We start from the raw sequence: 12,033 nt of genomic DNA, 5'->3' as shown, positions 1-12,033 counted from the left end.
CTGCCCTTTCTGTTCGTTTCTGTTCAAGTGATAAAGATGCTGGATCGAAGGGTCTGAAGGGTCTACATAAATATGCTTAATCGTAGACTCATCGACGCTTTAGCGGTGCACTTATTTTCAATTTAATCTTCTAATTGCTGCAATTGAAACTAGCCTGCGTATTTCCCTGTATCGCTAAGCCATGCAATGTGACTTCACCGACTTCGGACAGCATGCCCTGACTTCGGCCAGCTGAGCGCCTTCCAGCAGCCGGCGCCGGCGCGATGCTGAGCTCTTTGGGCAGCTGGCCCAGTGTGGCCGGACCCGGCCGGACCAGCAGCGCCGCGCTGTACCAGCAGGGAGCGCCGGCCGGCGCCGCCGTCCTGACCCAGCGCTCGGCTGGCGGCGGCGGACCGCCAAGACTCTGCCATGAACTGGGACAGGGTGCACCCTGCCTCCGGTGTGGACCCGTTTGTCCCGGCTTCGACCTGCACTACTGGAGGTAAGAGACCGGCCTGACAGGATACAGATGGCTGAATTAAAGTTGCCTCCTCTGCTAATGCAATTTGTCATAGTTTGGAATGCGTATCAGAAACATTTTTGTAGTTATGATGGAGCTACGGAAGCAACTCTTAGTGGAGTGCGCCAGCGGAGGTTAGGACGATCTACGTATAAGGCTTTTTCTAGCTACGACTCGGCATGACTGTAACATTTCACTCAATCAGCCGTATGTGCTGACTCTGACTGACCCACGCCGTGTTTTGTGGAGGAAGGCCTGTCGCCACTGCAGCTGCAGCGCCGCGGAGCACGGCGTCCACCAGGACGAGACGGCCGGAGCAGCTCAGGCCAGGCAGCTGCTGGACTCGGGACGGCCGCCGCCGCACCCCTACACGGCCGTCAACAGTCGCGGTGAGTGGTCAGGGAAGTTAGAGGACAGAACTTCCTTAGGTCAGTTCAGGTCATCTTGGATGAAAGGTCCATTCATGTCACATGAGACGTATGTATGAACGTTAGACGGGTTTTGAAAATATGACATGGTTGTCGATAATTCGAAGTTGTGCTGTACTGTGTTGCCTGTATGCGCTTTGTGTCTGCTATAATCCAGCTCAGCTCTTAGAGTAACTAAAGTGGCCTGAATTCACCCGTGCCGGACGTTGACGCGAACTGATCTCAACTCGTTTACAGGCGGACGGTACGGCGGCGTGTCCTCGGAGCCGACCCAGCTGGAGTGGGTGCCGCCCGGCGTGACCCCTGACCTGGTGAGTACACTGACCCTACCCTCTAGTTAGTGGTCCTGGTCAGTGGTCTTAACTGACTCTACCCTGACCTGGTGAATGGTGATGTACTGTTCAGCTGACTTCTTGCCCTGTCTTGATAATGTCAGCGGTTGTCAACTTCTGTGACCGTGTCTTGGCCTAGTGACTGCTGTTCAACTGCTTTGACCCAGCCAAACTGACCCGATGTAATGCTGTGTGTTTCCGTCCGCAGGCGGAGCGGTACCTGAGTTACCTGCCGCCCGGGCGGGTACCGGTACGCGGTACCAGCGGCGCCGTACTCCGTCAGCGTAGTCTGCAGACCCAGCTACCTCCGCAGGACCTCGACCTCAGCCGGTGGCATCTCCAGGGTGGCGGACCGGAGGCCCAGAGGTCAGTTGGATAGTCCCAGGTCAGTTCAAGGACCTGACCTCAGTCGGTGGCACCTCCAGGCCGGCGGACCGGAGGCCCAGAGGTGAGTTGAATTGAAGGGTCCCAGAGGTCAGTCTAGGGACCTCGACCTCAGGCGGTGGCATCTCCAGGCCGGCGGACCGGAGGCCCAGAGGTCAGTGGGAGGGAGCTGAGATCAGTGGGGGAGGGGGAGCTGAGGTCAGTGGGAGGGGCCCGGAGGTCAGTCTAGGGACCTCGACCTCATCCGGTGTCAGTCCCAGACCGGTGTCCACCAAAGTGCCAATGGGTCAAAGGGCTAAGAGATCTGTTGAAGATCCGACGGGGGTCCAGAGTTTTGTCAGAAAGCTCAAAGATCAATTAATGGGCTCAAGAACCAGAACGTTGTCCCGTGGTATCATATGGCGGGAGTGTGGCAGAGAACATAAGGTCATTGAGAGGGCGTGAGGTGGCTCATTAGCCAACTTGTTGGGTAAAAAGTCAGCCGGAGGGCGAAGCGCAATGGGCAAGACTTTTGAACATTCTGGAGACGGAGGGTGTAGTGGGAATGGTCAAAGGCTAGTTTACGGTTATGGGAGCAAAATGGTGTATCCAGATGTCAGAGGGGGCTCGAGAGGGAAAGTCAAGGACATTTAGGTCAGTCATCTGGGCTTTATTTGAAGTTCAGCTATGAAAAGTGTCTTGTGTGTCAGAACACGTTCTACTTAAATTAAGAAATCAAGCCGACTCTCATTGCCGCCTGCGTCATTCGCAAACTTCTTTGCTGTGATTTGAGCATGTGTTCATCGCAGGATGCAGTCCTACGTGCAAGATGTCAGACAGAACGCCGTTGGCCAGGGCATCGTCTGCGAGTTTCCTCCTAACGGGCCGTACCAGCGCGGCTTCATGCCGAATAACGCAGTGAGTACCGCACGCTGGAAGATAAAAGTATCAATAGTCATGACACAGATGGGAGCATGATGCTCGTGACTCTGAGACAAAGTAGAAGTGTTCAAAGAGTTTCAAAGTATACGTTATTTCGAATTTTATCTAATTCATGTAAGTGTAGCGTCCGCAGGCTTAAATTAGTCCTCTGATTAAGGTTAGAGTTTCGCGTACGGGCCCTCCGGGTGTCGATCTAGCACTTCGCCATGTTCCCCTGCAGTGGAGTCCGCCGTCGGCCGGAGCGGCTCAGTGGCGCGGCGGTTCGCCCGCCTCTGTCTGCCAGCCGCTTCTCCAGGGCGGCGAGCCCACCTACTTCGCCAGTATGGTGAGTGGACAGCCGTCAACACAGCAGCAGCAGCGGCAGCAGAACTGGCAGTCCCAGCAGCAGTGGGCACCGCAGCAACCACAGCAGCAGCAGCAGCAGTGGCAGCAGTCGCCGCAGCAGCAGTGGCAGCAGCAGCAGCAACAGCGCAGACGGGTGTCCAGTAAGTGTTGAGTCCGATGCGGGCTTGAGCTAGATAATTCATCCGTTTGTATCTAGTTCCATTAGTTTGTCCGTTTTTTGCGTTGGTGCCATCCGTTTGTGAGTTCCATTAGTCCCAAGCCGGCTGTTTACAGCCATCGATCGAGTACTTGTCAAGTGTAACTATTGTAGTCGAGTAGCTATATAGTCACTTCTCGGCTAGCATATTCACTCGATCCTCGTTAGTCCGTCAGATATCGGAGCGTTTTGGTTTTCGTTTTTTTTTTCAGACGGCGGTATAGCCGCTGGTCTTCTGCCGTCGACAGCCCAGTGGGGTCCCCAGGAGCCTCCGCCATCGCCACAGGGACCGCAGGACTCGGCCGGGCCCGGTCCTAGTCTTCATTTCTCCGGGAGTTTCACGGCAGAGCCGGAATCGGTCAGGTCAGTCTCATTCTTTGCACGAGTCGGCGGGTGAATGGAGTCGCTCACAAAATATGTGGGTACAAGACGGAGCTCGAGTTGCTGTGCGTGTAATTAACATTACAGCACATTCGGTCCTTAGAGATTAGAACCTGTAGAGGTTGCCAGAATTAGTTACCTATCCCTCGCTTCTTGCCCCTCGCCGACTACTCACTCACCCTGCCTCGTCCCTGACCAGGTGGCCGAGCTCCTCGATTCACCGCTCTCCGTCGCCGTCGCCGCGCGCTCCGTTCCGCAGTATGGGCGGCACCAGCGGCGGTCTGTGCCGCGCGCCGGTCACAATCACCGGCGACCAGCCGTTCCGCGGTCTGCAGAGCGTGCCGCCGGCGCCCGAGGGCTCGGTGCGGCCGGTCAGTGCCCGCCGCTCCCGCTCGGTGGGCCGGCCGGCGGCCGCCTCCAGTCCCAGCCTGGCGGCGGCCGGCGGCTCGGCCCCGGCGCTGGCGGCGCCGCCCGACCGACCGGCCTGGGACACGCGCCGGCGCTGGTGCTGCCACCACTGCCGCGCCGCCATGCAGCCCGGCGATGTAGCCGTGTTTGCCGAGCGGGCCGGCGCCAACAAGTGCTGGCATCCGCAGTGTTTTGTTTGCGCCACCTGCCAGGTGAGGACACGAACAGGTTGCGAAAAGAAAACAGCTGGGCACGACAAAAGGATAAAATGACCCCAGGGCTTGTTACAAGTGATAGGAGCCTTTACTAATCTCATGTCTTCGACGAGCCCCAAAGGGGATGGGTAAAAGCTTTGGGGCTTTCAACCCTGAGAACCTTTGCCCACGCTGCCCGTTGCCCAGCCGTCTGCTGTGCCGTTGGCAAATGTGTTTGTACACCAATCAAACGCGCCACTAGCTAACCCGCCTTACACCGTCCGCACGCCTCAGGAGTTGCTGGTGGACCTGATCTACTTCTACAAGTCTGGCCAGGTGTTCTGCGGCCGCCACTACGCTGAGCGGCAGCGACTGAGTCGGTGTCCCGCCTGCGACGAGCTGATCTTCTCCCAGCAGTACACGGAGGCCGGTGGCCAGCACTGGCACACGCGGCACTTTTGCTGCGCGGCCTGCTGTCAGCCGCTGGCCGGCCAGCAATACGTGCTGAGAGGGGAACGGCCGCACTGCCTCGACTGCTACCGACAGCACTACGGAAAGGTACGGATAAAAGCAATTCTTCGGTATCATCTTATACTGACAGCACCGAAGACGGAGTACAAAGCTCATTCGCTTAATTAGTAATGTCCGAAACTTCTTTGCTCGTCTTCTGCTTACATACGCACATGTTATTTCTGACATGAATCGTGTCTCCTCTCCCAGGTATGTGTGACCTGTTCCCGAGGTATCGCGCCCTCCGACCAGCGGATCAGCCTGGGCGACGAGCTGTTCTGGCACGCCACCGCCGAGTGTTTTCACTGCTACACGTGTCGCGCCGGCCTGGTCAGTGCGCCCTTCATCTGTGCTAGTAACAAGGTGTTCTGTAGCGACGCCTGCGCACAGTCGTTCTGAGGCTGACGGACGCCGGCGGTGGATCTTAGCGCGGCGTAGGTAATGTCATTATGTTGTGTTCAGTGTGTGCGTGTGTCCGATAGAGCGTTGAAACCAAGCATGCTTCGCCCAATGTGTTCGTCCTGCATTGGTCCTTATTTCTCGCTACACGAAACTTATTTTTTATGTAAAACAATGCGTGCTGTATCACGTATGCGATGAACATGTGTATTCATATATGCAGTCACTTGTACAAATACATGGCATACAAAATGTAACAGATGACCATGCCCCTTTTGAAAGGATATCCACCGCAACACGCTGAAATTAGCTTGTAACAGCGGGCAAGGATGATACGGGAGAGAGATCTCCGCTTGGCGCTGATAACATGGCCGATTAACGCGACCGTCTGGCAGTCCACTCAGCTGGAGAACCTGACGAAGTCCTAGGTGGGATGTCGCATGGCCAGCATGGTGTTGACGTCCCACACGATGTTGCGCAGCTGGTCGATTACTTCCTTCAGGTAGCGGCTGCGCAGCTGCACGTGCTGTGAATAGGAGGCGGTGTTGGGTGTTACAGCAACGGGTGGGAAGACTGGGAGGAGGGTGTGGTGTATGTCAAGCTGGGGGCGAAGTCAGACCGCGGTTGGTGAGGAAACCTCAACAGACAATGCGAGTTTTGGTATGTGAAAGAATAGAACTGAAACATGAACCACCATTAATCGTACTTAACACCACCTTAACACCACGGTGACTATAAATACTTAACGCATGTTAACGCGCTTATAGAGGTGCAACTTCTGCATTTTACTGACAAATGATCACCTTCCCCGTCTATCAGTGGTCTCGCTCTCACCTCCTTCATCTCATTATACTCCTCGGTGGCCTGGCGGCACAGCTCCGACTGTTTCTTGTCCTCCAGCTTGCTGTCCGGCTCGTCCTTGTACGGAATCAGGCCCTGCGACGCCAAACAGACCGTCATTGGCCAGCATTCAGCAACACTCCGGCAAATAACCTGACAGTCTTGTAGCAAATTCACACAGTCTCTCCCCCTGCCTTAGCACTAAGACCAGCAGAGGCGCTCAACTCACCTCAACGGGCGTGAACTCGAAGCTGGCGCAGCACTCTGAGATGCGCTCGTGGTAGACGCGCAGTCGCCGAAACTGGACGCGGATGTACTCGAGCAGCTGTTTGATTTTGTTCTGCTTGTCGGCACTGTTGGTCATCCCCTGAGGCGTGCCGTTGGGCGGCTGTGGGAGACGGTTGGTGGTCAGGGACGGAGCCGGGAGTTGGATAATGGACAGGGAGGATGGCGTCACGGACGGATACACTGTCCAGTGTCCATGAAGAACAAAGGTGTAAACAGCGGTATTTGAAGTAGTTGTTCGACGTGCTTACCGAAATCGATATTCTGAACACCACACAATTCATTATGAACAACCAGCTAATGAAACAACTATTAATACTTAGAAGCAACTATTTGTGAATTAATATTTGGAGTGTGAAAAATACACTGTTGATGCGTATCATGAACATTGAACACTGCACAGTCAATGCAAGTTACTGCCAGACACATCCTAAGAGCCGACTCCGCGCCCGAATCCATTCACACGTCAGTACCTGATGCATTTTGAGGACATTGAAGAGCTCCTGGCAGCGGCTGACCAGCTCCAGAAGGTGCTCCTGCGCGTAGCGGCACAGCGTCGCCACGTTGTAGTCCCGCTGCTGCTGCTGTTGCTGTGTTTGCTGCTGCTGTACTTGTTGCTGCTGCTGCTGCTGCTGTGAGGTCATAACAGACACCTGCGCCTGTGTCGGTGTGGCGGTCGGTACCACGGCCTGCTGCTGACTCATGGAGATGGAGCCGCCGGCCGCTGCGACGACGGCAAGTAATACGGTGTCAGCACACGGCACAAACGACAGGTACCTATATCACGGACATCACGGCTTGGGGTGTGCAGTTATGACAATAGCTGGATAGTGCATAACTCATAAGACGGCATTATTACAAATCTCTATCGCACATTACGTAGAATGTCCGACGAAAACAAATTTAAATGAAGATGTGACTGGACAAAAGAAGAGTATAATTACAGAGGAAACGAACAAAGTTACATATAGAACTTCTAATACATGAACAGTAGACCTAAGATTGTAATTCATAAGCTACATTGGAAATCGGGCCAATCAAAGCATCATTACCTGACCACAACACATGGCAATGTGCAGCAATGCGAGAACAGCATGCAATCAGCGCAATATAGCCATACCAATGCATGACAAGAGTGCGGGTGAACAACGCCTTCATACCGTGAGGTCACCCGTGCCAGCACAGCCGGAAGCCAGCCACCGTATCACCCAGAGGTCACAGTGCAGTGGCGGGCACGCTGAAGACGAGGGGTCAGACGTTGGTGATGCGGATTATACACATAAGGCGTGCCAATGGCAGAGCAGGCGTCATATCACAGTGGCGAGGTCACATCAAACAGGCAGACAACACGGAGCAAGGAAGTCCTGGAGGGGTATGCGATTTGACCGCCCGTTAGGGGAGTTTCAGCTCACAAAAGCCCGTGTCGAACCAATACCACAAAGAACGGAAACATCAGGTCACATGCGATGGGTCAGTGATGGGCAACAACCACAGGGTAGCGCACACAGACATGCATCGGCCCTCGCACCAGCGTTGTGTCAGGCAGGCAGTGCACGTTAATATCCCCGTGCAGTGGACGATACGGAAACAGCCCGATGCAGGTGACAAACAGGCAGGGCTCGGGTGAGATGGTTACCGGAGGTCATCATGGTCTGCGTGGGCAGGCTGGCCTGCTGCTGGTGTAGCGCCGAGTACGCCTGCTGCCCCTGCTGCTGCTGCTGTTGCTGTTGTTGTTGTTGCTGTTGCTGCTGCTGCTGCTGCATGGCGAACTGCGCCTGCATCTGATGCTGCTGCATCGACTGACTGAACTGGGGCTGCGGACTCGGGAAGCCCTGCATCGGCGCGAAGCCGCCCTGCTGCTGTGGCTGCTGCTGCTGTTGCTGCTGCTGGAAGCCGGCCTGCTGGTAGTGGTGCTGGTACGGGCCGGCCGGTCCCGGGAACCCCGCCGGCGAGACGCTCATCTGGGGCCGCGCGGCCGCCACCGACTGTGAGTAGACCGGCGACTGGGCGCCGTACGAGCTGCTCATGTACGACGAGGCCAGGCTGTAGGCGCCGCCGCCGCCGCCCGACTGCGAGTAGGCCGGCGGGTTGGGGTAGCCGCCGGGCCCGGCCTGCGACAGGCCCGGCTGGCTGCTCGGGTAGCCAGAGTACGAGGTCACCTGGCCGCCGAACGAGCCGCCCTCGCCCGGCTGGCTGGTGAAGGCGCCCACACCGCCCGGCTGCGGCGCCGCCGGCTGCTGCTGCTGCTGCATCATGTACGAGTTGTTCTGGCTGATGCCGCCGCCGCCCATGCCCGGGAACTGACCGGCCATCGCTGCAGGCTATCCGGTGTCTGGTACTAATCACTGAGAACCGAGTGACCTGTGATGGAGGATCTGACCTGCAGGGAGCAGCACAAGCAGCAATGATCAATGGTTTTACATACACTTTTCATTCTGTTTCAAAATAAGAATTGATAATTTGAATCAGCAAAGAACCAGCTTGGTCAATCAGATATCCATTCAACAGTTGAGCTATTTAAAAAACTGAATTGCATAGATTTTTGCTTCTATATGAAGGAGGATAATACAGCATGATTAAATGATTTTACACACAAAAAATGTTCAACAAGTGACACAAAAATATACTTGACAAGAGGATTTTTTACACAGCCTCAGATTTCCTTGGCTGATAACCATGCAGCAACAGCAAATGAAATTCGAAATAGCCTGACACCAAACAGCTAATTCCACAAAACAAAGTTGAGAGAGGGGTGTTTGGGTAAAAAAATGTAGCATGTAGCATGATAAGAGGTAGCCTTTCAAAAATAAACACTATATCTCCAGCCAAGCCTTATACCAATCACCAGATGCATGACCTGACTGCTCCTTAATCAGAATAGAAAATGTTCAGTTGGTATAAATAGGTAGCAGTTTGGTTGGGCACTTGGAACATTGGACAAACAACTTCTCTGGTTTCTAGGCGAATCAAGATCAATAGGTAGGTACATCAAGTCTAAGAAAAGCTAACAGATGATGTTAGCCTAGCTGTGTTAAGTGGCCCATCATCCAGCCATGAATAAGGCATGACTTTGCCACCATCAAGGAAGAAAAATACATTTCAATTAATGTTTCATTCCTTGTTTCTTTCCAATCCAAATATTTACTTTAAAATCACAGAGCAACGTTGGCAGAATCAAGGCCTAACAGCCTCATCTGTGAATTTCCCAGGTGAAACTTAAAAGTCTCACAAAATTCTGCATTTGTTAGGCCAAGGTCCTAGCCTAACCTTAACTGACCTGACCTACAGTACTGGTATTGACTAATAATGTCATGTCATCAAACAGTTCAGTTGTTTATCCTAGCACCAGAAGCCCTCAAAAACATGTAGCAGGAAAATAAAAGCAGATGGTATGAAAAAGCAAACAGCATGGAACAGGCAGAAATGTGGTTGGCAGCAGAAGCTCTGGTCCATTAAAATGTTAGAGGGCTTGCAAGTCTCTCATCCAACACAATTGTGCCCAGATGAAAGTTGAAACAGAACAGGGACAATATAATGAGTCCTATTTTGACAAGACCACTGGAAGCTCTTACGATTATTTGCAGCTTTTGAATATGTAGGTAGGGGAATGATCACTTAGAAAAGCCAATTCTTGGTAAGTATTTATATTTGATAGGTGCCACCCCACCAGCAGTCTGGGTGCCAGGCAGGCCCAGGAGGGCCTGCCAGCCCTGTTGCGAGTGGCGACTTGTGCATAAATAAGCTACAATGGAAGCTTGTCAAAAATGTTTTACATTAATATTGATATTGTATGTATTACTGGATTATTGCACTTCACTGACTAAGCAGTGCCTGGCTCTTTTCACTTTTGTGTTAGGTAACTTTATTTGTTTTCAAAGTGGTGCAAAATTGTCTGAATTAGAGAAAGCGTTACTGTAGTCACACACTGAGCAGCCACCATAATATATTCGGGAATGAAGCCCCATCAGGAATGCCAAATATCCTCATTTTCATTTTCTGAATATCGATGAGTGACAATATGGGAATGCTTGAATTAAAGGTTAGAAATAGGGAATTCAAATTGAAATATGAAGGCGATAGCAATTGAGGATTACAAGTCACCTTCCCTTATTGCAGTGATAATCTAGCTAGATACAGGTTCAAAATGAAAATATAACTAAACTATATCATTTCATTTCAAAATATCCAATCAATTTCAGAGTATCTACCACACACACCACCACAAATTTACGGCTCTCTCTATCGTCTGGAGGTTTCGAAAGATGCTCTCCAGAGATGGCGCTAGTAAGTTTGGTTGACATGACGTCATGCTTAAAAGTGATGAGTTTTGTGAGAGCAAATGTAATAATAGTTGAAAATTTTGTACTTTTGCTTATTTGAGAAAAAATAAATATACAATTGTTCAAAACAGCATTTTCCTCATTCATCCTTCATTGTTTTAAGAGGAATAAAGACAGTTTAAATCTTTTTTCTTGGCCGCAATTCGCACACGCACTAAATTAAAAGCTGGAGTTTTGTGCGTTCGTAAATTGTGATTTGAGAAAATAAATTGACAATAATCTTTTGGCATTTTGCTTTACAATCATTTTTCAATGCAGATATATGCATAAATTATTCAAAATAGGCATATCTTTGAAATATTATGATTTTCCACAAACAAATTTTTCCAAAAATCTGAACTACTTACAACTGACGAACGCATCCAATAATCTGGATGTCTTAGGATGAGTTCGTCATTTTTTCCCAAGGAAAAACGATACAGTTTAAGCTACTTTACCGATTTATTAGGGTACTTTTGCCAATGAATTAATAAATAAATAAATGACAACAATTAATCTCATTATCAACCATACTCGGAAGAATTTTCTTCGCATAAGCGCGAACACATCCGCGCTTTCATGAAAAGTAGCGCCTGTAGATGTCAGGACTGCTGCTTTATGTTTCGCAAGGTGGCGCAGCGCGCAGCCCGCAGGGTACCGACTACCGAGGCTGAGGTCTCCAGACTCTCTCCGAGTCTCCACCACGATTTAGCTTGGAAATGGCCAATGGGGAAGGCCTCACCCAAAAAAACGGACGCCCTTTACACAGCTGCATAACGAGAATGAATTATTGGCATAGATGACCATACGTCCCCTCCCCCTCTCCGCCCCAGCTCAATTGGAAATATCGCCTATTTTCCTTAGTCATTTATATTCTGACTAATTTCTCACTCTTCCCAGTAAACCTTAACATGCATGATGCAGATGTCCACTGCGTAAGTCGTGTGCTTGCGTAAGTGTGCCAACTATATAGTGCTGCCTACACTCTACCTAGTGCCTACTGCTTCCACCATTGTCGTTATAATTGGTGATTCTCAGGTCAAAAGTTACACAGTGGTCTCAGAGAACAATCGTTTCAACAAATTAACGATTCAAACCGTTGCATTCTGCTTATATTCCGGTCAGTTCTGCTACTAAACGATTCCGGCAAAACACTCTTTAGGTTATGTATTAGCGAACCACCACACAAAATTCGCCCAATCAATGGTCAGTTATTACTGCTGGGCTGAACCGTCATACGCTACATAGCCTATTGCAGTCAATATTTTCAGAACGATACCGACTGACGAAACACAACGTATTCGCGGATTCGCACATACGTTGGCACCCAGGTGGCCTGTCAGCAGCCGCACAAATTGAGATGGTACACCGTAAAGCATGCCTTTCCACACAGGCACAAGCACAGGGACACAAATTCTCAAAATCCAAACTTATTCCAATACTGGTCAAATACGAGACGGGACGAGGCATAAAGTTTTGAGGTTTTCTCATGTTCATTCTTCTTTCAACACACGCGGCAGACTGCAGCAGAACATCTCACAGAGCTGCGCTGGATGCAGTCATGAGCTGGGACACGGTTTGTGACCAATGAC

General features: G+C 51.4%; 2 protein-coding genes across 5 annotated transcripts; one reads left to right on the top strand and one right to left on the bottom strand.

The window, feature by feature from the left end:
* The first annotated feature begins 263 nt into the window (after window positions 1–263).
* LOC122387884 (testin-like) lies at window positions 264–5,183 on the top strand. Its single transcript, XM_043378503.1, has 10 exons — window positions 264–481; window positions 749–888; window positions 1,165–1,238; window positions 1,468–1,625; window positions 2,432–2,540; window positions 2,785–3,049; window positions 3,318–3,468; window positions 3,686–4,106; window positions 4,383–4,646; window positions 4,809–5,183. The coding sequence occupies exons 1-10, from the start codon at window positions 264–266 to the stop codon at window positions 4,995–4,997; spliced, it is 1,989 nt and encodes a 662-aa protein (XP_043234438.1). The 3' UTR covers window positions 4,998–5,183.
* On the bottom strand, window positions 5,177–10,381 carry LOC122387875 (mediator of RNA polymerase II transcription subunit 30-like). 4 transcript variants are annotated; one of them, XM_043378489.1, is made up of 6 exons: window positions 10,340–10,381; window positions 7,759–8,502; window positions 6,596–6,846; window positions 6,067–6,225; window positions 5,832–5,933; window positions 5,177–5,523 (listed from the first exon to the last, which is right to left on the bottom strand). In XM_043378489.1, the coding sequence occupies exons 2-6, from the start codon at window positions 8,432–8,434 to the stop codon at window positions 5,422–5,424; spliced, it is 1,290 nt and encodes a 429-aa protein (XP_043234424.1). In that variant the 5' UTR covers window positions 8,435–8,502; window positions 10,340–10,381; the 3' UTR covers window positions 5,177–5,421. The 4 variants fall into 4 exon arrangements, with proteins under 4 accessions (XP_043234424.1, XP_043234425.1, XP_043234423.1 ...); XM_043378490.1 differs by having other exon boundaries at window positions 10,331–10,363; XM_043378488.1 differs by having other exon boundaries at window positions 9,695–10,353.
* Between the last annotated feature and the right edge of the window lie 1,652 nt (window positions 10,382–12,033).

The sequence above is a fragment of the Amphibalanus amphitrite genome, unplaced genomic scaffold (assembly GCF_019059575.1).
Source record: "Amphibalanus amphitrite isolate SeventyFive unplaced genomic scaffold, NRLGWU_Aamphi_draft 000301F_arrow, whole genome shotgun sequence".
Taxonomy (NCBI): Eukaryota; Metazoa; Arthropoda; class Thecostraca; order Balanomorpha; family Balanidae; genus Amphibalanus; species Amphibalanus amphitrite.
Note: the sequence above shows the minus strand (reverse complement) of the source record. Positions and strands in the feature narration are given on the sequence as shown.

Bases quoted from the DNA above. Each gene is read 5' to 3' on its own strand.
- LOC122387884 (XM_043378503.1), top strand. From the start codon at position 264: ATGCTGAGCTCTTTGGGCAGCTGGCCCAGTGTGGCCGGACCCGGCCGG. The intron at 1,239-1,467 runs GTGAGTACACTG...TTCCGTCCGCAG, and splicing joins CCGGCGTGACCCCTGACCTG to GCGGAGCGGTACCTGAGTTA. The intron at 4,647-4,808 runs GTACGGATAAAA...CTCCTCTCCCAG, and splicing joins ACCGACAGCACTACGGAAAG to GTATGTGTGACCTGTTCCCG.
- LOC122387875 (XM_043378489.1), bottom strand. From the start codon at position 8,434: ATGGCCGGTCAGTTCCCGGGCATGGGCGGCGGCGGCATCAGCCAGAAC. The intron at 6,847-7,758 runs GTAACCATCTCA...CCGTCGTCGCAG, and splicing joins GCAGACCATGATGACCTCCG to CGGCCGGCGGCTCCATCTCC. The intron at 5,524-5,831 runs GTGAGAGCGAGA...TCCTATTCACAG, and splicing joins AGTATAATGAGATGAAGGAG to CACGTGCAGCTGCGCAGCCG.